The sequence below is a fragment of the Cimex lectularius genome, unplaced genomic scaffold, assembly GCF_000648675.2.
Source record: "Cimex lectularius strain Harlan isolate CLEC.00 unplaced genomic scaffold, Clec_2.1 scaffold280, whole genome shotgun sequence".
NCBI classification, from domain to species: Eukaryota; Metazoa; Arthropoda; class Insecta; order Hemiptera; family Cimicidae; genus Cimex; species Cimex lectularius.
In genome coordinates this window covers 225,468-248,498 of record NW_019392877.1, presented here as the reverse complement: position 1 = coordinate 248,498, position 23,031 = coordinate 225,468, and the positions used below count along the sequence as shown (strand labels likewise).

At 33.7% G+C, this 23,031-nt stretch overlaps 1 protein-coding gene across 18 annotated transcripts in view; it reads left to right on the top strand.

The window, feature by feature from the left end:
- Window positions 1-20,198, top strand: part of LOC106672485 (liprin-alpha-1) — a 148,945-nt gene extending 128,747 nt beyond the window's left edge. For 5 of the 18 annotated variants that reach the window (XM_024228986.1, XM_014403975.2, XM_014403963.2 and 2 more), the window contains 11 exons: window positions 3,808-3,968; window positions 4,866-4,919; window positions 5,202-5,249; window positions 6,841-7,051; window positions 12,752-12,784; window positions 12,886-13,031; window positions 13,093-13,296; window positions 13,369-13,632; window positions 13,701-13,857; window positions 16,445-16,561; window positions 18,345-20,198. In XM_024228986.1, coding sequence (XP_024084754.1) covers window positions 3,808-3,968; window positions 4,866-4,919; window positions 5,202-5,249; window positions 6,841-7,051; window positions 12,752-12,784; window positions 12,886-13,031; window positions 13,093-13,296; window positions 13,369-13,632; window positions 13,701-13,857; window positions 16,445-16,561; window positions 18,345-18,431 — 1,482 coding nt within the window. In that variant the 3' untranslated portion in view covers window positions 18,432-20,198. The remainder of the gene's footprint in view (window positions 1-3,807; window positions 3,969-4,865; window positions 4,920-5,201; window positions 5,250-6,840; window positions 7,052-12,751; window positions 12,785-12,885; window positions 13,032-13,092; window positions 13,297-13,368; window positions 13,633-13,700; window positions 13,858-16,444; window positions 16,562-18,344) is intronic. The other 13 variants (XM_014403965.2, XM_024228982.1, XM_014403969.2 and 10 more) reach the window with 13 other exon arrangements.
- The last annotated feature ends 2,833 nt before the right edge of the window (window positions 20,199-23,031 follow it).

Genomic DNA, 23,031 nt, shown 5'->3' with positions numbered 1-23,031 from the left:
GTATTTGTTGGTGTGCGGATCGAAGTCACGATAGTTCAAGTGATTAGAGCAGCGGCATATCGAGCCGAAGGTGTGTTCGAGCCCCACTCATGACATTTGCTTTTTCATCTCAACCAATACCTTAGTTAAAAAAGGTATGGTAAATTATGACTACTACTATTATTATTGTCTTTATTTTTAATTCATACAAGCATAATTATACAAACTGATTAAAATGAAAATAAATTATCACCTTAACATAATAGGGACTTTTAATGAATAAATGATTACTTCATAAAGACAATCAGGGTCTCAGACCATCCGAGTTATGACTACTAAATACATATTTGGATTCAGCTGATTTTGCTGGAACTAAGCTTTTTGAATTTACCTAAAAAACCTCACAGTTTAAACCCAGAGATCTTCATATTCTTCAAAAATTAGTTTACAGCATCTTCCTCTTCTTCATTATTGTCGTCTGAAACCTAGTCTCAGCTATTATTATCCTCTTCTGTTATACGCTGAATCTATGATAGTCTCTTTTGAAAAGTATACAGCAAGCAACCATATACAATTATTGACAAAGTATTTCAAAATATCATGTATCCCCACCAATTTTTTTAATTTTTTTTTCTCTTTTCTCTTGACGAGAATTCAAATCATTGAAACTAGGACATCTGAGGTGAAAAAGAAACTCCCTGTAGCTCATGGTGTAAATCCCGATCTCTGTACTGTCTACAATTCTTAAACATGTATGCAGCCACTTAAAATATGTAAGATTAATAAAACAAGAAATAATAGACAGAAAAAAGTATTACAATAAATACTTAAAATACTAACATAACAAGTTATGCGGGGCGGGGATTTTTCTCTTTGAGGCTTGATTGTGCACTAAAACCACAGATGGCCAACTTGTCAGATCATCCAGTTTTTCCTTATAGGCTCTATTTAAAATAGAACAAGGCCTAGGGGGTTCAGTTTTGCGCACTCTGCAAGTTATAAGAAAAAAACGCTCTAAAGTACAAAACTATCTCAGCACAAACACTCAAAGGTTAAAATGCTTCTGAAGCATCCACTTCCAATTTTCATCCTTTTATGTTGAAACTGTAGGACGGATGTTTTTTTTTTTTTTTTTTTTTTTTTTTTTTTTTTTTTTAATGTTTCTAAATTTGTTTTAGCCAATTGGGTCGGCCTATTGAAGTCAGAGCAGAAATAATTGATTTTTAGTCATGAACATGATTTATGTCAGCTTACAAATCACCATAAAAGAAAGATTCACTAATTTTGTGGTCCGCTTGACCAATTAATATATTACAATTAATTAAGGTTTTTTAGTTGAGATAAAAAAGTCAATGGCACGACCGGGATTCGAACCCACGACCTTCGGCTTGATATGCCGCTGCTCTACCACTTGAGCTATCGTGACCTCTATCCACTCGGACACCAACCTCCCATCTCAACCGCAAAACCTTAATAAAAAAAAAATACTAACATAACAAGTTATGCGGGGCGGGTTTTTTTCCCTTTGAGGCTTGATTGTGCACTAAAACCACAGATGGCCAACCTGTCCGATCATCCATTTTTTCCTTATAGGCTCTATTTAAAATAATAAATAAAACCTAAAAAAACCTTAATTAATAAAAGAAAGAGTTTCTGATAAAGCCTGCATCCTTAAATTAAAAGAACACGTTTGATAAGATATCCTTTTTTTTAATACACGGTTAAATTAATTTTCATTTAAAAAAAAGGATAATGACATTTAAAAAGAATAACTACAAAATCGACTTAGGCTATACATATGGTCAGACGACAAACCCATACAAATACAAGTCTTCTACCACCGAGTCTATTTTGTGAGATTTCCTCCTATGTCTGTGGAGTGATGAGCCTGTAATTTTGCCATTACCAATTCTTTATCAGATAGTCCGCCTGTCAGATACATTTTCGCATTTTGCAATTTTCATTCAATGCATTTAGTTTAAATCAGATTTTAACTCACCGAGGGTTAATAAAATATTCAAGGTAATATTTCAGACAGTTATCCAGAAGACATTGTTTATAGGAGAATACATTTTTGTGAAAGTGGTTATAACACGTCCAATTAACATGCTTCATGCTCGAATAAATCATTAACTCGACATTACTTTAACAATTTAAAGGATTTTCCAATTTTATTACAATAAATCCAAACAAAATTATCGCTTTGCATAAAACACAGAAGTACAATTTTTTTTTTTTTTTTTTTTTTTTTTTTTTTTTTTTTAAATCAATTGTTACAACTTGTGCTCTCCTTATTTCCTTGGCATTATATGTTTAAATGTTACCACAAACTTTTATCCTAAGCACCTCTGTAGTTGAGTATATATGGTTGTTTTATTTCCATTTAAATAACCAAATTTACAATAAAGGATCATAAAAAGCAGATAACTTTTTTGCATTGTAAAGAATATTACTTTAGATCTTATAGAATCGTAGTTTATTTTTTAATGCAGTCATATTTTTATTTTCACAAAAAAATTGTTTTGTTGAAAAACACTGTATTTTTTAATACAAGGAAAGATGTTAGCTTGAGTAGAGACACTTGTGTATCAAATGGATTGGTATATTGTGTATAGGCGCCAGCGTCAATGTCGCCTGCTCACCTGCATCAGTACGCCACAACTCTTGTCTCACCAAGCCAGCTATCAGAATCTCTACCTGCCAGCCAGGTTGGTCAACAAGACATACTCAAGCACATGAAAAGAACGTGAAAAACAGATTTCTTTTCATTTGCTTTATATTGAATAAAATCAAAAAATAGAATTCAGGTGACATTTGTAAAGTTTCAGAGGTTTTTTATTTTTATTTTTTGTAAATGAAATCCTGATTTCTGATGCCTTGAACCTGAAAACCTTCGCAGATTTCTTTAGCTTATACATGAGGCTTTCCTTATTTTTATTTGTGCTGTTTTAACATTGTACTTGACTGCATTAAACCTTTTAGTTTGCGTTGTAACAATTGGATTATAAATAAGATTTTTTTGTGTGTGCTGTTTGTGTTTTGTTCTATCCTCTTTAGAGCTCAGATGTTACTGACACGGCTCGAGTTGAAAAATAAATAACATTCTTCTTTTGTACAAAACACACTGCATGCGTATGTTTGAAATTGGGGGGCTTCTGGTCAAAAATATCGCCAAACCTCTCGGAGGGCTGAGATTTATTTAACAAAGGTCTTCAAGAGGTGTTTTAAGATTCTATCATGGAGGAAACAGATTAACTATGTGATTCACTTATTTGTAAAATAACTTTATTGACCAAAATCAACTTGGGCACATACTGAGTGTTTAGATCGCTTCAATGAGGATTCCTTGTACTTTCCACACTTATGCTTTTTTTATATTTTGGTTATATATTTTTTTGGTCTAGAAAGCATCGCTTACAAAAGCTAGTATGTAAAAAGTCAGGTTTTGACATAGAAAGTTGATCCGTTTGTTTTCAAATAGAAGGAAAAAATGTAGAAGTTGGTAAATTGTAGAACTGTATTTTGTTATAACATTAATAATGATAATATAATTGCCTGCCCATACACTTTACTCGTTGCTTCAATCACAATACAGTAATCACTGCTTTAAACACATAATAAGCAAATGCACAATATGAACACAATGAGACAAGATTAGAAACAATAGTTCAGAAATCCCAGTTCTGTATCCAAGGAATGTCGGATAAGAGAAAGCTTTGTTTAGTTTTTTGTTTTTTTTCTTTTCTTTTTTTTCAGTATTGGAGAGCAATTTGTGTATTGATTGCACTATACTGTAATATATTATTCATTTATGTCAATTTTGGCTAGTTACAGCTGGCACAACTGTCAAGTGAACTTTCTGATGAGCTTCAATCGCTTGGCGGCGCTCCGAGTGAAAGCAGTGGAGCTGCCAGCCCTCTAACTGCTCGAACTTTACGTCTTGAAAGAGTAGCTCAAGCGCTCGCTCACAGCCAGGAAGAACTTAGAAGGTAAAGTTTTTTTTAAAAATCCCACTTGGACAAAACAATCCCACATAATTTTGCATGTTTAACAAAAGCATTTGAAAATACATAAAAGACCTCGTTTATACTCACAATGCGATATAACAACCGAGGTCGAGTTGTGATTTTTATAACAAGGTTTTTTTTAGTCTACTACTTGCATATTATCATACTATTGTTCATATAGTAAATATATTGATTTTGAGATTTCACTAAATGGTCTGCAGGGTGATGAACCTGAAATTTGGTCGTTACCGATCATCCTTGTCTGCCAATCCTCGCTGTGTTCTTCTGTCAGATGCTTTTCGGCATTTTGTCATATTTAGTGTTGGGTCTGTCTTGGTTAAATAGGAATCATAGGCCCAGCACTGAACACGGTTAATGTCAAATCGAGTCTGACAGACCAGAATGATTGGAAGAAAATTTCGTTTTTTAAATCTAGTTATTGATCCAATTAAAATAATGAAAAATTAGTGTCACGAGCAGGTTTCGAACCCACGAACTTCGGCTCAATACGCCACTGCTCTTAACCACTTGAGCTATCATGACTTTGATCCCTTTAGACACCAATCTCCTACAACCATTCAAATTGAGTGACACTAATTTTTCATCTCAACCAAAAACCCTAGATAAAAAGAATAATTAATTGGAATAATTAATGTGGTCAATTATCACTAAACAAATATGGATTCATTTACTAGTTATTGATTTTAAAATTTGTTCAATTTACTAGATTTTTTAATTGTGCTTTGAGCTCAAGGAAAAACCTGTTTAAATACAATTTATTGCGATTTTAACCTAGGCAAAACTTTAATAACCTTAATTTTTGTTTTAAATTACTAACTTTGAATGCTTTGCTTTGTGCTTGGCTGTCGGCTTGTGCAGAAAGACTGGCATGAACTCGCTTCCCTCCGGTGGCTATGGGCAAGCGACCCTGAGGTGAGGTTTATTCATAATTTAATCATGTAATCCCTTAATCATAAGACAGTGGCATAATCAGTGGAGAATTAGTACGTTTTTCTTAGCAAAAATCAACCGTTTCCACTAAGTAAATTTTGAGACAGGATGTTAATTCATAATATAATCCTTACAGTTTGTCATGAAAACGGACACATAATCCTTTTTCCTTGAAATTTAAAATTGTACAGCGATATGACTGTCTTCTTCTGGCCATGGAATCATTTTTTTTAAAAATCAAACAAAAAAAATCTTTTGTTATAGAATGGCTCTCCCAGATCACGCTTTGGCTCTCTATCACATGCCAAACAGGTAACACTTTCTGCCTTCCTTAATAATTATAAAATTGATTAGCCTCAGGGCCCAATGATGGCAGAAACTCCAAATTATCACAACCCGAATGTTTGTTTTTAATGCTATATCCGGTTTATTCTCAATTATCAAAATCAGAAATGATTACAAAGAAAATTAGACCAAATATTTTATGTGGTGATTAGTGACCGTTAGTCACTATTTTTTAAATTAAATTTTAAATATATTATTCAGAAATTGTGAGATGCGGTCTGGTGTGACGTAGGTTTCAGAAAAATATTTTCTTTATCGTGCCAACATTTCGATCTTTATTGAGATCATCTTCTGGGCCTGGGATTTACAAACATTGTTTAAATTTAACAAATGCATGTACGATGTGGAAAAAAGTTAATTTATACAATGCAGAAAAATATATTTTTTATATTTGATCAAAGTATTTCTACTCAACTACTACGTAGAAAACAAACACTTTGAGTGAGTAGAAATATTTTGATCGAATATAAAAAATATATTTTTCTGCATTGTATAAATTAACTTTTTTCCACATCGTACATGCATTTGTTAAATTTAAACAATGTTTGTAAATCCCAGGCCCTGAAGATGATCTCAATAAAGATCGAAACGTTGGCACGATAAAGAAAATATTTTTCTGAAACCTACACCACATCTCACACCAGACCGCATCTCACGATTTCTGAATAAAATATTTTATTTTTGTGGGGAGGGCAAGAACTAAACCATCAATTCTCTTGTATGGATGGTGAAATCAATGTTTGTAGAATTTTTGTGTTGTGCTAGAAAACCTCTTTTTTACTTCTTAGTGTCCAAATAAATGATAATTGAACATAGTCAACAAAAGAGAAAAGCATATAACCTTACATAATTCAATTTTATACCACTCATAATCATATTTAAAGGTTGATCTTTCAAAGAGAAACTATCCTTATATCCTGACTTTTATTTATTATGCTATTATTATTAAGTTAAGAGTAACAGTTAATTACGTTAACTTGGGTCTAATATATAAAGGAGGGCTGATGATCATAAAAAAATGATTATGTCACTGTTGCTCAAAATTATACTAATACATTTCTCTGGAAATCTCTATGTTCAACTGTATATTTTGTCTGTATACTTTAACTTGTCTGTGCTTTTAACCTCTCTAATATACATTATCTTATACTAACCCTAATAACATGTACATAATGCGATAAATTTATCTTTCTTAACTTTCCAATCATTTGATATGTAAATAATTTATCTTTCAAATTATGTGTTATTATTTTTATTTTCTTCCCTATTATAATTAATTTCCCTTAGTTTCATGTTGTAATTATGAGCTTGACCGATAGAAAAATAGATATAGTTTCTTCTATAGTGATTAGTAAAAGCCTTATATAAATTAATTAAATGCAACTGGAATATGTTTAAAAATTAAAATTATAGACTTAGAAGTTGAAGCTGAATGAAGAAAAGACACATAGTTTGAAATATTACATGGAATTAATACAAGCTAGGCTATGTGGCCTGTAAATTTGCTTGTAGTCGTAGACGTGTAGTCTGTAGAGTAGGGGTGTGTATGTGTCTGTAGGCCAAGTGGATTTTCAACACCTCCTTCCCCACTGTCTTCTCGGCACAGCTCCCAGGACTCGTTGCACAAGCACGCTTCGTTGGCCGGCGGTGGAATGCTTCAGGCGTCGCAGTCCTACAGTACACCAGCAGGCGTTTCAGCGGCGCAGCAGCACAAGCAGAAGAAGGGGATAAAATCATCTTTAGGGAGATTTTTCAGCAAAAAAGAAAAGGTAATTTCTTTCCACCTAGAACTAACATAATTTAAGTAAGTTACACTTTATTACTCTTGCAAAACTGTTTTCGATAGTCATTTCATAACATTTTTCATCATTGTTTTCATTTATTTTATTATCAGTTATTTATTAGCTTTTTATATACTATCAGTTATCACAAAAATATTTTGGCCATTTCTGGTCATTTTGGTATGCCCATTCTTGGCGTTTTGTCCAGTCGGACATGTTTTGGCATTTCACCATCTTCAGTCGTGGGTTTGTGTCATTTCTCTTCAACTAAGTCCCTACTATAAGGCCCACCACTGATGATTTGTGAAAAGGCGAGCTTGACAACAGAACAAGAAACTACAGAAACAATATTTTTTATTTATTCATTTATTTATTTTTTTATTTTATTTTTTTTGTGGTGTGTGTGAAACTTGACATAAACAAATAACCTCTTATGTTTCTGGTGTAAATTTTTAAAGAAATAATTAATTTTGAAAGCATAAATTTGAAGTTTCAAATAATGAGAGTTGCACAGTGACTCAGTGATATGGTCGTCGTCAATGATTACCCCTGGCATTTCTGATCCCTCTCCTCCAAGCATAATTGTATTTTGCAAGAATTATCAAATAGTGCTTTGGCTGATTTAAAAATATAAAAAAAATATAAAAAAATTGAATAACAACACTTTTCAAAAAAGTGTTTTCCTTTTGTGAATATATCACCAATTTACTCTATTCGCATGGATTCACATGTACTTTTCTTCTTGTTATATCTGATATTAAATTGTCTATTTTTACTCATTTTAACTATCGGTTCATTTCTTCTTAATTCTTAGCATTTATCAATAATTGTGATTTTTAATCAAATTAGTTAATAAAGGCTTTTAAAATAAGTTTGTAGTGTTTTTCATTTTTTAAATTTTATTTCACTTGCATTTTGATGCAATATTTATTCAGTAATTATTGTTTACACACGGTTAAAATGGATTAGTTAATATGTTGCTCGGCCAGAGAGAAAAATGTGTGTGTACTGAATAACTGACGGAAAAGAGCCAAGCCTCACACCGTCCACCAACTAAGCCTCTCATCAGAAGAATTTATTGGATCGCATCTCCATTTGCAATTTACTTCTAAACCGCAATCTAAACTTCCCGTTTTTAAAAAGTTGGTAACGAGATGAATAGTGAATCTTTACTACAATCTTAAGAGAGGAATTCCTGGGAAAACAAAGTGACCCACCGTTAACTTCAAAAGTCTTATTAAATCCCGTTTTGTCAGATTGGAAGGGCTTCTTCCACCCAACCAAACCGTTAATTCTAGTTAAGTACACAATTGAAGCAGTAAAACGTCACCAGTTGCTCTAAAATAAAAATATTTAAAAACTCTTCCCAGACACTTCCAAGGCAACACTCGTATTTTTAGGCAAAGCACTAGAAATTGTTGGAGCATGGCTGAGATGTGCTAGCCCAGTCTCCACCCACTATATTCATTTGACATTACCCCTCAGATTTTTTTATCCTGATCTCTGCTAAATTCTATTAATGGGAAAAACTTAATTTCTGGGAGAACAGAAATACAAAATTACATGGAAGATGACAACAATATGGAACAAAATAGTTCACATATTGATGATTAAATTTGTTTACAAGTACTTTCAATTTTTATTGAATGAAAAACACTACAGACTTATTTTATGACCTGATATTTGAACCTTTTTGATTTCTTAAGTTTAGTAAGAAAAACTTGAAGGCTTAGATACATTTGAATTCATCAGAAAATAACTTTCATGTTTAAATGAACTTCAACTTCAGAAACTTATGATCGGCTCAAATATTTTGTGGCTTTAAATTCATCTTCTTTCCTAGCATAAAATTACATATATTTCCATTGACAGTAAACTAAAGTTTTGAAGATACGGGAGGATGTATCCAAGTATTGATACTCTGAATACAAAGGACCAAAAACTTTAAAATGTAAACATAATTCAAAATGAAAAGTTGTGTATTTGAATAGTTTTCAATTCATTGAAAGTTGGGGTAGTTTTATTAGATTATTTGTTGTGCATGACAGTGCTGTTTTTTCAATAAAATTTGAATAAAATCTTAAGATGTCCATTTTGTGAGGTTTCTTTATAAGATTAATGGAGTTTGGTCAGATCATTTTGGTCTGCTAGATGCAGTTCCCCTTTTTACCATTATAAGCTTGTGCAGCATTACAACTCGATATCTCAAATTAACCATTGAAGATCAAAAAGCTAAACTGCATTTAAATCCAATCATAACTTGCCAGCCTATATTCGTATTTTGTTTAGACAATGCATTAACCGAGGGTGTTTCATGTTGAATCTAAAAGCTGAGTTTCCATTGCATGAAAAAATCACTTGCTCAACTAAACACCAAAATCTTTTGCACATCTAAATGTGAGAATCGTGAAACACCATCTGGGTTAACCATTTCCACAAGACAAAACATTATATTCTTTCCTACCTGTCAGAAAGAACTTTCTCCATTTGAATAAAATCTTAAGATGTCCATTTTGTGAGGTTTCTTTATAAGATTAATGGAACTTGGTCAGATCATTTTGGTCTGCTAGATGCAGTTCCCCTTTTGGCCATTATAAGCTAAATGACACACCTAAAACTGTCCATAATAAACAACCTAGTTGAAATAGATGTATATAGAAAACCTACAACTACATATACTATGATACCAGCGGATTCTTCCCACCCATGGTCCCAAAAGGCTGCTGGTTTCATTTGGCTCATAGACTGAATGTTAAAACTTCCGCTAACACCTGATAACTATAAAAAAGAATTAAAAACTATTAAAACCTTAGCACGGGTATCAAGAAATATTTATTGATAGGTTGCTAGTTAAAAGAATAAAAAAATTAACTTTAAACGAATCAACAATAGGACTCAGTCACCCCACCACAAATGAATCAGTAGGTTTCCGTTGTTTGCCATACATTGGTGAAGTATCGCAAAAAGTTAGTCAAATTTTTAAACAAGAAGGTTTTAGAATAGCTTTTAGAAGTACGGATTCACTTAAAAACATCCTCTCAAAACCTAAAGACAAAGTAGACAACTTGGCAAAAAGTGGGGTTTACCAACTCAATTGTAATGATTGTGATATTAAATATATAGGACAAAGCGGTAGAGAAATAAAAACAAGAGTAAAAGAACACTTGCCTAAATAGAGCAAATTTTCGGAATTTAAGGACCATCTAAAAGAAACAAAACATAATTTCAATTCAAATACAAGAATGCTACATAGTTTGAACAAAGGGAAAGAACTAGATTGGTTTGAGAAATTTGAAATGAAAAAATGTAAAATTGAACATGGTGATAAATGCATTAATAATATAACAGATTTTGATCTACCTCCCATTTTAAATATGTACATAAATAATATCAAACATCCAAATAATTAATCTAATTATTTTAATTGTTATTATTTTTATAGTAATTTATAGTAATATTAAGTATTTATTATTCTAATATTTATTTGTGTTATAATTTCCACGTTTCGCACGTTCAAATTGAGTGTCATTCAAAAAAAAATCAGCTGATAATTGGAACGTCGCGTTGGCGGAGGTATCAGCGGTTCACTTTGGCAATTCATGTCGAGAGACCTGATGATGAGCTAAAAGGCTCGAAATCCGGATCGTTGCAAAACAACTTACTGTGAGTAGGAACTATCCTTTTAAAAAGTATTGAACTTTCTGTGTCAAAGTACAGGACGGCATTTCTGACCCAAAGCCCATATTTTCTGGTGTCCCACAAGGCAGCATTGTGGGGCCTCTCCTCTATTTGGTGAGCGTGAGTGATCTCTCATCCCAAATCCCAGGAACAGTCAAGACAGCACTTTTTGCTGATGATGTGGCTATATTGAGCACAGGGGAAACCAGCGCAGAGGTACAACAGACCCTGCAACAAGTCACTGACCAAGTCTCTGAATGGGCGGACAAGTGGAAAGTCAAGCTAAACCCAGATAAATCAAAATTAGTCCAGTTCACTTATCTGAAAAAAAAGCCAATGAACAACTGGTACTAAATAATAAAAATATCAGTGAATCGACACACAAAATATCTGGGCTTTACTCTTGACCGGAGGCTGACTTGGCATCAACACATAAGCGATGTGCTAAAGAGATCACCATGCAGACTAATTGACCTCAAACCACTACTTAAGAACCCAACTATCAGTCTGAGCAACAAAAGACTAATATATATGTCCCTCATTCGACCCATATGGCTCTGGTGTTTGGGCCTCAGCTTCGAACAGCAAAATTAAGAGAATCCAGACATTTCAAAACAGGGCCTTATGGATTTTAACTGGAGCCCCCGGTCTGTGCGAAATACCACACTGCACCGAGACCTGGACATTCCTCTAGTCCTCCAGTCCCACCCAAACACAGAAATCCAATGAATACCGGACCACCTATCTCCTGCACATCCACACCGCAGACTCAAGCGCAAGCGACTCACCGATATGATAACTAACTATAATTAATGGTGATAAACTGTGATTAAATTAGATTAAATCATGTATAAATAATTAATGGGGGGAGCTGCTGAGCTTAAAGATCCAAGAACTGTTTGATGCCATTAAACATTATGCCACAACTGTAAGGTACTATGTACAAAAGTTTAAATAAAGTTATATATATTTTTAAAAAAACATTTTGCAACGTAAAGGCAAAACACAAGTAGAGCCATCTGTTTGAGCAATACAAACATGCCGTAACTACACCAACTGCTGCATCAGAGTTTGCTATCATGGGGGGTACTTTTCGTCTTTGTCCCATTTTGATGCTCATTTTCTTCCACGCATCCTCTCTCTTGTTCTTGTCATGTTGAGTTTTATCTCTAACTTCCCACAATAATCGGTAGTTCGGATAAGTTGAATGCAGTCCACCTGGTTCTCATACTCGCGAGTACATTTACACGGAGAGAAACAAACAACACTAAACACTTTGCAGCACACTAAAAAGCCGACAGCTGGTCCGCTCACCCCAAACATCCTTGCATCAAAAGTTTTGCAGTCCTGGCTAGATATCCATAACTCAAGTTTTGCGAAACAGTGGCATGAGTGATTTTCACGCAATGGAAGCCCAGCTAAAGATTTAGATAAAAAGATTTTCATTAAGATTTTTTGATGAAGTTTATTCTAATCATAAAATTCATTTTTTTTATTGTTGACTCGAAATTGTAATAAATCTACAAATTTTGTACGGATAATGACTTTAGGTAATGAACTTATGATATAATGACAATCATATAATCAAAAATATGAGTGCATATCTTGTGAAGTGGTAGGAGACACAAAATTTAATTTTGTTTGTTAAATTAATATTTTTCATGTATCACACTTTCATTTTAAAAATTATATCTTTGTTGAGTTGAAACCTTGAAACTTCCTAATTTTTGTTTTGGTTTTGTTTTTATATTTTTTATTTGCCAATTCATCAGTTTTTCAGTCATTATTATACAGTTATACAATTGCCTGCTTGACAGCTTGAATCTTGATATTTCATATTTTACATCAATTATTTTATTAATCTAGCAGAACATTTCTCGCATTTTCACATTTCTCAAATTGCACATAAAATAATTATGCACTCCTGTGTTTTAGTATGATTTTCAATTTATGATAAAAAGTTTTTAAGAAATGTTTTACAGTTTGAACATTAAATATTATATTTCGTAGTGTACTAATTGCCTGTTAGACAGCTTCCGGCAGGTATTTTATTATTAACATTTTTTTATTTCTAATTATCTTGTTTAATTTAGTCTTGGACGTTTCTGTAAGTAATTGTTTCAACTTCTGTTTTAATCGGGCAGGTCAAAGGCAAAGACGGGCTTGGTATTCCGAGCCAGGAGACCTTTACGATGTCGTCGTCGATGGGCGAAGCAGATTTTGCTACAGAGGGTTCTACTCTCGGGACCATAGGACAAAGGGCTGATTTAGACAGAAGAAAAAATAAAAAGTAATTACAGTACAGATGAATCTTATTAATAAATAATTAATGTTTCAAATAATTGTTTCAGTTGTGTAAGACAAGGACTGTTAGCAGAAGCGATGAAAGCCGGCACTCCGTTTGCTCTTTGGAACGGGCCGACAATAGTCGCTTGGCTCGAATTGTGGGTAGGAATGCCTGCCTGGTATGTAGCTGCTTGTAGAGCAAACGTTAAATCGGGCGCGATAATGAGCGCACTTAGCGATACGGAAATCCAAAGGGAAATCGGCATCAGGTAGGTAATCATAAAAGAAGTCAACGTTTATTTTTACCTTTTTTTGTTCACATTTGTTGTAACTGTTTAAAGCAATCCTCTTCATCGTTTGAAACTTCGCCTCGCCATACAGGAAATGGTATCACTTACTAGCCCTTCAGCACCTAAAACTTCTAGAGTGACTTTAGCTTTTGGAGATATGAATCATGAATGGATGGGCAATGTCTGGCTGCCTTCACTCGGTCTACCTCAGTACAGAAGCACGTTTATGGAGAGTCTCGTCGATGCCAGGATGTTAGATTACCTTACGAAAAAAGACCTTAGAGTCCAATTAAAAATGATAGATAGTTTTCACAGGTTAGATTCTAATAAAAAGTTAATCTATAAATTAAAATTTGTTAATTCCTTTAATTTTAATGTTACAGAACAAGTTTACAGTTCGGAATCGCCTGTCTCAAACGATTAAATTACGACAGGAAGCAACTCGAGGATCGACGGCGGGCTTCTGACAACGAACTCACAGACGTTTTAGTGTGGTCAAATGAAAGGGTCATGAGATGGGTTTCGTCTATCGGTTTGAAGGTATTATAAATAAAAATTCTCAAAATGTTAAATAACACATACATCAATATTTAAGGATCATATAAGGGTCAACAGACAGTACAAATCAGAATTGTCGCCAAACTTTCAAATATAGGGTAGATTTTAGATGGCCCAGCTAAATTTGTCTTGGACAGATTTAAACAAAAAATTTCTGTTTTTGTAAACAAAAATCATACAAGGTACTTCAGGATCAGTGCAACTTTAAAATTTCAAATAGGGTACCATACTAGTGGTTAGTATATTGGATTCTCGGCTTCCGTGGTCGTGGGTTCGATTTTTACTCTGGCCTTTTTTTCGTGGACCCCTTCTCCATAAAAAATACACCATAAGCAACGAAATACAACTGTGCCCTTGGCTAACCTGGATAATATGGGAATCGTATAGCAATTAAACAAAATCACATGGGATTTTCAATAATTTCATGAAAGACAATTTACAGAAATACTTGTTTATTAACATTAATTATACTTAATTAGTATGAATATATAATTTAATTATGTAAGAAAATATTTTTGTTAAAGGTAAATAAACTCTAAATACTTGTGAATTTTAATTATTTTTAGTTTTAAAGAGTTTTAATGTCTATTTCGTTTAATTGTCTATATTTCTGTTTAAAGTAGTAGTAGTAGGGGGCGTCAGTGGCCGCAACGGTTTAGTTGTTGACATGGCGCTCATCACTGTAAGGTAAAGGTCCTGGGTTCGAAACCAGCGGCCCTGCATTCAAACCCGACATACTGACAAATGAGCTTTTTTTTCAAAAACACCGGAACCCCGAGGGTTTATATGACCTATACTGTTGCGTACCCTCGTAAAAAAAACACACAATGAAAGTTACTGTGATATTAAAAAACTGGTTAACTGCAAATCATTGCACATTTTAACGTATTAATACTGCATATTATTGCATATTTCAGGGCTTTCAAATGCATATTTTGGCAATTTTTACTGCATAAAAATCTGGTCTATGTTTATAATAATAATTGAGTTATTATCATGGTTTACAAAACTGGTCTTATAGGCACCAAGGAAGGCATTAAAGCAAAGTAAATAACTTTTACAATTGAATGTTTTGTTACATTCAATAAGGTTTTATCAGTCAGTCAAACTAAACCACAGAATACATTTTTCCTGTCGGCTATGAGTAGAGATATGTGATAGTTATTCATAAATCGTGAGATGGGTCTGGTGTGATGTAGATTTCAGAAAAACATTTTCTTTATCGTGCCAATCAAAGTGTTTTGTCTTCTGTGTAATTGTGCCATTCTTGCGTGTTGTGTTGAGAGTGCCCACGACACGCAAGAATGGCACAATTACACAGAAGACAAACACTTTGAGCCCTGAAGATGATCTCAATAAAGATCGAAACGTTGGCACGAAAAAGAAAATGTTTTTCTAAAACCTACGTCACACCATAACGCATCTCACGATTTCTGAATATTTATCTATTAACGGTCACTAATTACCACACTATTATTTATGTGTAGAGATTAGTGACCGTTAATTGATAATTATTCAAATATCGTGAGATGCGGTCTGGTGTGATGTAGGTTTCAGAAAAACATTTTCTTTATCGTGCCAACGTTTCGATCTTTTATTGAGATCATCTTCAGGGCTCAAAGTGTTTGTCTTCTGTGTAATTGTGCCATCCTTGCGTGTCGTGAATTGGGCACTCTCAACACGACACGCAAGGATGGCACAATTACACAGAAGACAAACACTTTGAGCCCTGAAGATGATCTCAATAAAGATCGAAACGTTGGCGCGATAAAGAAAATGTTTTTCTGAAACATACATCACACCAGACCGCATCTCACGATATCTGAATAATTATCGATTAACGGTCACTAATGACCACACATATGTGATAGTTTTATTGAAAGAGGCAATATTGCTAGCCCAGCAATGTCTCGTCATCCCCGAGTGAACCATAAAACGTTTTTCGTGTTGATCACAATATTAGGAGTTTCGGATCAGTTAAGAAACTGGCAGCGTAATTTCAACAAGGAATTGGAGATATGTTCTCCAAATTCCTCTACACAAATTTCTGAAAGTGTTTTTGGATTTGCCGAAGAATAAAGTTAGAGATGTGCTCCTAACAAATTCCGCCAGACCATCTAGAAAGGACACCTTGTGTAAAATTATCCTCAGGGCCATCACATTAAAGAAATTTAAATTTTATATAATTTTAGCTCTGGTTTTCCCATTTCTGTAACTCAGAGTTAATTGTTGGTCAATTATACTATTTAAGTATAATGAATAGTTATAATATTTAAAAAATATATTTGTATTGTATATTTGTAAATAAATAGGGCCTGTTAGACAACTCTAATTTGTACATTTACCCTTATATAATCTTTTTTTACCACCTTCAGGTTCAGTGTTTAAAAAAAAAAACATTTGTAAGTATGTCAGTTCTAAATTCAAGCCCGGGACCTTTACCATATAGTGATGAATCACTGTGTCAGTGCTTAAACCAGTGCCATTGACACTCCCTTATATGATCTTTCATCATCATCATCATCTTTATGCTGTGTGGTCATTCATTCTTCATATGTGAATGTTCTAGGAGTATGCAGGCAATTTAACTGAATCGGGTGTTCATGGTGCTTTACTGGCCTTAGATGACAGCTTCGATCATAAAAGCATGGCAATGGCATTGCAAATACCATCCCATAACACGCAGGTAAGTTTTTCTACCTCTTCTCAAAGTTCTAATTACCAGGTAACCAGAAAAGTTAGTGCAGTTTTTCATTTTTTATTGTTATTATTCATTGTCCAACTCGGAGAAGTCATCAGTGCCATTGTGGCACACCCTCACACAAATGAGAGTTGTGTAAATTTTCTGTTTGCTGTTAAGGGTTAGGTGAGATTGTTGTTCAAGTTATCTCAGTACGAGTTTGTAACGGCGGTTCATGTCACGTTATTTCAGGTGAGTGTGTAGGTTCCATGTCAGTCTTTTATCAATGACCCAGGTATCATCTTGGCAGTACCTTACCTTAATTTCGTTCAAGAGAAAGAGCAGTAGTGTCTACCACACAGTGCACCTGTTGTGTGGAGTGAAGTGAGCGGAACACGAACTGATAGAATGGTAAAGTTTTTGCAGCCCGAGGAACAGGGATTATTCTTTTAAGGAGTTTTCCTAGCAATTGACACATTTTGCGTCCTCTTCCCTAGGTTTGGCGCACTCACTTTTGAAGCGAGAACCTGTACACTTCACAGATTTCGAAAAGTGGTTACAATATAATTTTCTGTGCTCATTTTCCTGGCAGAGCATATGCTGAAGAATGATCCTCTTCTTGTGTGGTTCGTTCTCTTTCACCTAGTGTGCAACGGGTGTGTAAGAATGTGAATCTCTTCTCCTTTCGGAAAAAACAATGGCAGTGTCACTTTGGTGGTTGCCCTTTTTTACTTTTGACTCATTGTGAACTGTATACCCATGGCCTTCCAGTCCATAGGTAGACCTTCTTTCTTGAATGATGACAAATTGAAAGAACCTATCAAAATTTATTCATGTCAAACAAGAAGCCAGTGGTTAATGAACCTTATCTCAACTTGGGAAGATGTAGAGCAAATGGGTTCCTCATAAATTGACCACTGTAACAAGCTTTAGCATCTCAACATTTTCCTTGTGTTGCTTTCACGGCACAGAGCAGAGACGTTTCTTTGGGGTGAATACGGCAAACATTGCGCGATATGAACTCCTGCCACTTAGCCAGACCATCACCGCAGAAACCTACTCAAGCCTGCTGCAACTAATATCGCTTAACCTCCTCTCGTGAACAGAAAAGGTGTCATTTTTCACCAGGACATTGTGAGATCTCATACAGCCAGTACGACAAAGGAGGAGATGAAGAAGCTTGGCTTAAGAACCCCTCTCTACTCTCCAGACCAGGCTCCATCTGACTTTCACCGTTTCTTAGCAAGGGATAATCATATGAGTAATCTGGAGTTATACTGTAATGCCAACAGCTGAAAAATAAGCTAAATTTATTTTTGAAATATCAGGACCCAAACTTCTATAAGAATGGCATAAAAGATAAATTAAGTAATTTCTGTCATACTGGGGGCTTAACATCCAACTACCCCACTGGATGTCGCGGATGAGGAGGAGTAAACTCATTAATAGTTTCATATTATTTTCATTTAAAAATTCATGGTCTGTGTCTGGATTCAAACCTAGGATCACTAATTTGGCAAATACGAGTCGGATGTCCTAATCACTCAGCCACTGTGGTCCCCAAGAAAGGCATAACTGGGCTAGTATTATTAGATATAGAGATTATTCCTCTGAATAAAATATTTCTAAATTAGTTTTAATTGTGACAGTTATTAAACATGCATGATCTCATAAATGATGGGGTGAGTGTGGAGTTCAATCCTTTTTAAAAAGGATTGGTTGATCTCTTCTGGTTATCTGGTACTTTACACTTTCCATATAAATAACATTTCCCTCTTCCTCCCCACAGGCAAGGGAACTGTTAGAAGTGGAATTCAACAACTTGCTTTACATGGCTACTGACCGACGTGGAGACCCAGAGATGGGGAAGTCTTGATAGAGTGAGGCCAAAGAAAAGTCTTTTGTAGAACAATTCGTGTAAGAGACTGCCCTAAACAAATACGAGAGATCCGGCAGGTGGGGTGCAAGTTTTACGACAATATACTGTGCGAGCCAACCGCCTTCGGTCTGTGATCTAGGACAAATTTTCAGGAAAGTGTAATTTTTTATTTTGCAAAGTAAAAGGCCTAATTAGTTCTCTGTTTCTGGCATTCCACCGAAGGTGTATGTGTGCGTTTTGACAAAATAGAATAGGACGATTACAAAAAAAATTTCTTTATTTTTTCTTTTGTTTATTTTATAAGTATTCTACTCGTGACTGTTCAGCTTGCCAAAGATTAAAAAATAAGGTATTTGGGTTTGTCTTTTTATTTTTTACATTGTCTATGCCAAAGTGACGATCATAGATTTGTGTTTTCTGTCGGGATTATACATTCAATGAAACAAAACAAATAAGAACAAAAAGACTAAATTGAAATTTAATCTACTTTACTAGTCAAAAAACAAATTGACTACCTCTTTTACTGTCTGCCTCAGCTTTAAAAGTAGTAAATTCAGCCCTCTTTTTTTTTTATTACATAACTTACGACAATACAGAAATAATAATATATTATTGCTATTCTTCCATTATATATTGTAATTCGCTTCAAGTTCCAAGTTGACCATTATGAAGAATAAATTTTATAACAATTAAAAGAATCATGTGAATAATTGTATTGTATGTTTCTACATATCGATTAAAATATATAATATGTATATTCAAGGATGTGGCGGTTTTTCTGTTCTTTTTGTACAATATGTTTTCATTCTTTTTATTTTTCTTCTTCGATCCTATTCTTGTATGACTTTTGATTTTTAGTAATGTGCGTTATCACTAGCTTAAGGCCTTAAGCCTTTATTGAGATTAAAGAATATATATAAAGAGAAAAATGTATAATATTGTAAATTCCAAGGGTGTGCATTCCGCTTTGTTATATAGCAGTAAGTTATATAAATATATACATATATAAATATAAATAGATTTGTACATTAAGATATTTAATAATGGTAAAATTTTGCTGATGGCAAAAATTTGTTGGTGTTATTAGAAATAATGTTTGTCTGTTATTGTTAGCTAAGTTAATAGTAAAAGGGAAATTAATCACAATTTTCATTTTGTCCTTAAGTTTAAAAGAGAAATGACACTTTGACAATAGGGCGTGGCTGAATAAGAAAAATGTGAGGGTGAAAGCAGACACGAAGCCGGCCTCATTGTTGGTCAGGATGTAGCAAATAAACGAGCCTCCATGAGGCTGCTCTGATTTATTTTCTGCTGTTAATGTTTGTACAACATCGCTCTGTTGTTGTTAAAATTGAATTAGTCCCCTATAAACAAAAGAAACTACTTTTAGGCAATAAGCTATTTTTATTTTTATTTTTTTGTTTATAAAAATAATAATTTTAAAAAATAAAGCAAACATTGTGAGACATTGTAAGAGGAAAATGTCAATGTTTCAAGTTACCTTGAATTGTAAGGTCTAGTCTTAATTAAAATCCAAAACTTGAATTTTATCCAAAACTTCCGCCAAAATACTAACCCTTGTACATAACAACTTATTTAATTTTGATTATGATGTAATTTAAAATAAATCTTTATTTAATGGTTTGATGGATATTCGGCACACCGAGCTTTTCATAGTGGCCGATTTGTTGATTTTGTATTAATTATTAAACAAACACGTAGTAATGCTATAAAAAAAACAATATCATTTGCAATTTTAATCAAAAAAATAAATAAAAACTAATATGAAACAGTATTAACAATATACTCTTTTAAAAAGTATTCACATTGTATCTTCTTTTTAACCTTTTCAATGTAGATAATAAGTTTTAATTAAAAATAGTTACTTTTGTTTTCCATGCAATTTTATTTCAAATAGGATAATAAAATAAAATTGTTACAATATAATAAATGTGAATAAATGCAACAAAAACATAATTCTTGCAAATCCATGTCTGTCCATCATTTTATTATTTAAAACGTTGTGTTTTCAGTGATTCCTATTTTACAATGGCTAATATAACCGGTAAATAACAATGTTAAATGAAATGAAAACAATGAAAAAGCAGAATGTGCAGCCACTCAGATCATCTTTGAATGCGAAGAATGGCCTCATAACCAGAAATACAAAGAGAACTTAGAAAAAGAAATTGTAGCAATGACAGTCAATGACCTAGTACTTCTTAAGAAAAGGAGTCAATTTTACTGAATTAGGGAAAGTACAATAATCCAGAAGCAGTATTCAGTTAACAAAACTCCACTTCCTAGTGCCCATCATCATCATAACTGGTAAATAACAAGTTAAATGAAATGAAACTCATAAAAAAGCAAATGATCCGATGACACCTTTTAACCCCCCTAGATTACCAAAAATTATTTAACAGTTTCAATGCGGGACTGTTTTTGCTGAAAAACCAATTACGGGATATATTTTTTAAAACATATTTTTTGGTAAAGCACATAATAACAATATATAATTGTTATATAAACATCATATTTATCATTAAAAGTTCGAAAAACCAACAAAGTTGGTTGGAGGTAAATTTATCTCCTCCGTAACGCATGAAAATTTGAGTTATGTGACCCGCATAACATGCCTTGTGAAATCGCAAAACTGACGTTTTCTACAACGTTCAATAATAACTTTCAAGTTTTAAATGCTTATTTTTAAGGATTTTTTATTTAATGAATTGAAAATTTTGATATTATGTACAACAAATTATATCATGATATGTATAATTAAAAATGTTAATTTAAAAAAATTTCATTAAATTAAAATTATGCTCATGTAAGATACACACGCACAAATAGCATACACATAAATCTAATGAATCACTTGAACCAATTTGTTTGTTGTTGTTTTTTTCTTGACCGGCTAACTACTAGGGTCATTGCCTCACGTATATAAGCTTTTCGCATTTTTCTTTGTTTCATTTCAACTTTATCTCTGTCTCATTTAATCTTCTTTTAATTTTGTTTCTTATCGACCAAAGAGTCTTGTTGCTCGTTCCTACCATCTCACATGTGGTTTGTTAAAAATACTTCAATATTTACAGTACAATATATACAATACCCACTCACACAAAGAAAAAGATTACCTAATCTACAGTTGGCAGGACTCAGAGTACAGGTGCACGACTGAGGTCCTGCCCCTACAACTAAATAAAAAGTCGGTAGGATAGTCATAATCCTACCAACTTCCTTCCATTCATGCTGATGTTACTTCCTTACATTCATACAGTATGTTCAGAATTTCAATCATCCCTTAAACTAATTTTCTTTTGACGGGCTTGTAGAGTACTCAATATTCCTCGACATACACGTCCATTTACACAAAACATTCGTGCTAATAAATACATTCATATTGTAGAGGTCGCAGCATCTAGGTAGTATTACTACAACCTTGATAGCGGTGACCTGTCCCTCACATCACACAATAAATATATAATTACCTAAACTAATTTGGCGGGCCTGTGAGCTACTCGATATTCAGTCACAGCCACACCCAGACATACCTCATCACCCACGCTAATAAATATATTCACACTGCAAAATGGAGATATACCATGTGTGGTTGGTTATATGTATCCATCAATTATCAATTTTAAGTACCTAATAAGATTATCTTTGAAGTCACTGTCATGCTTAAGAACTATTTCCAGATTAGATGATAGGTCACACTGTTCTCGATACTCTCTTAACTGATTACATTCCTCTAATAGGTGTCTCACCGTTACCGAGTTTCCACAGAGTGGGCAGCGTTTTTGACTTTACCCACTAAGAAATGACCATGCGTGAGACGGGTGTGACCTATTTGCAACCTTGTTAATATTATTTTGTTACGTTTTTCCAAATTCTCCACGGGCCATGGCTTCACCGTACTGTTATGTATTTTTAGTTTTTTATTACTTTCGTTCCAGCGAGCCTGCCATTTACATAAATCAAATTTTTCATTTTTGTTTTTAGATCCATCGGGCTAATGGGGGACTCGGGGTCATGTGGGGTCGCAGCCGCTTTCTTAGCGGCCTTGTCTCCCTCATTTCCCCGAAGTCAGACATGGCTCGGGACCCAGGCGAACACAATTACACAATCTCAATTATTCAGTTCGCCAACCTGTTCAAATATCTTTTGCATTAGTGGGTCCGTGGAGAATTTGTTCTTTAGCACTGAGAGTCTGTACATATTACATTTTTGGATTGTCTCGTTTTGATATCTCACCCAGTGCAATTGATATGGCAGTCAATTCAGCTGTGTAAATACTAGCGGCGCATGGGAGGAACCAATGTTATAATTAAATTAATCCATATTTGCTTAGTGGTCGTAATTGACCATATTAATTATTCCATTTATTTATTATTTTTATCTAAGGTTTTTTGCTGAGATGAAAAATTAGTGAAACGAGCAGGATTCAAACCTACGACCTTCAGCTTTAGCCAAAAACCTTTGATAAAAAGAATAATTTATTGGAGTTATAATTCAATTATAACTAAAATTATACAATTACAAGAGAAAAACTATATACACAATTTTTTTTTTAAATATATCTAAATTTCAAATC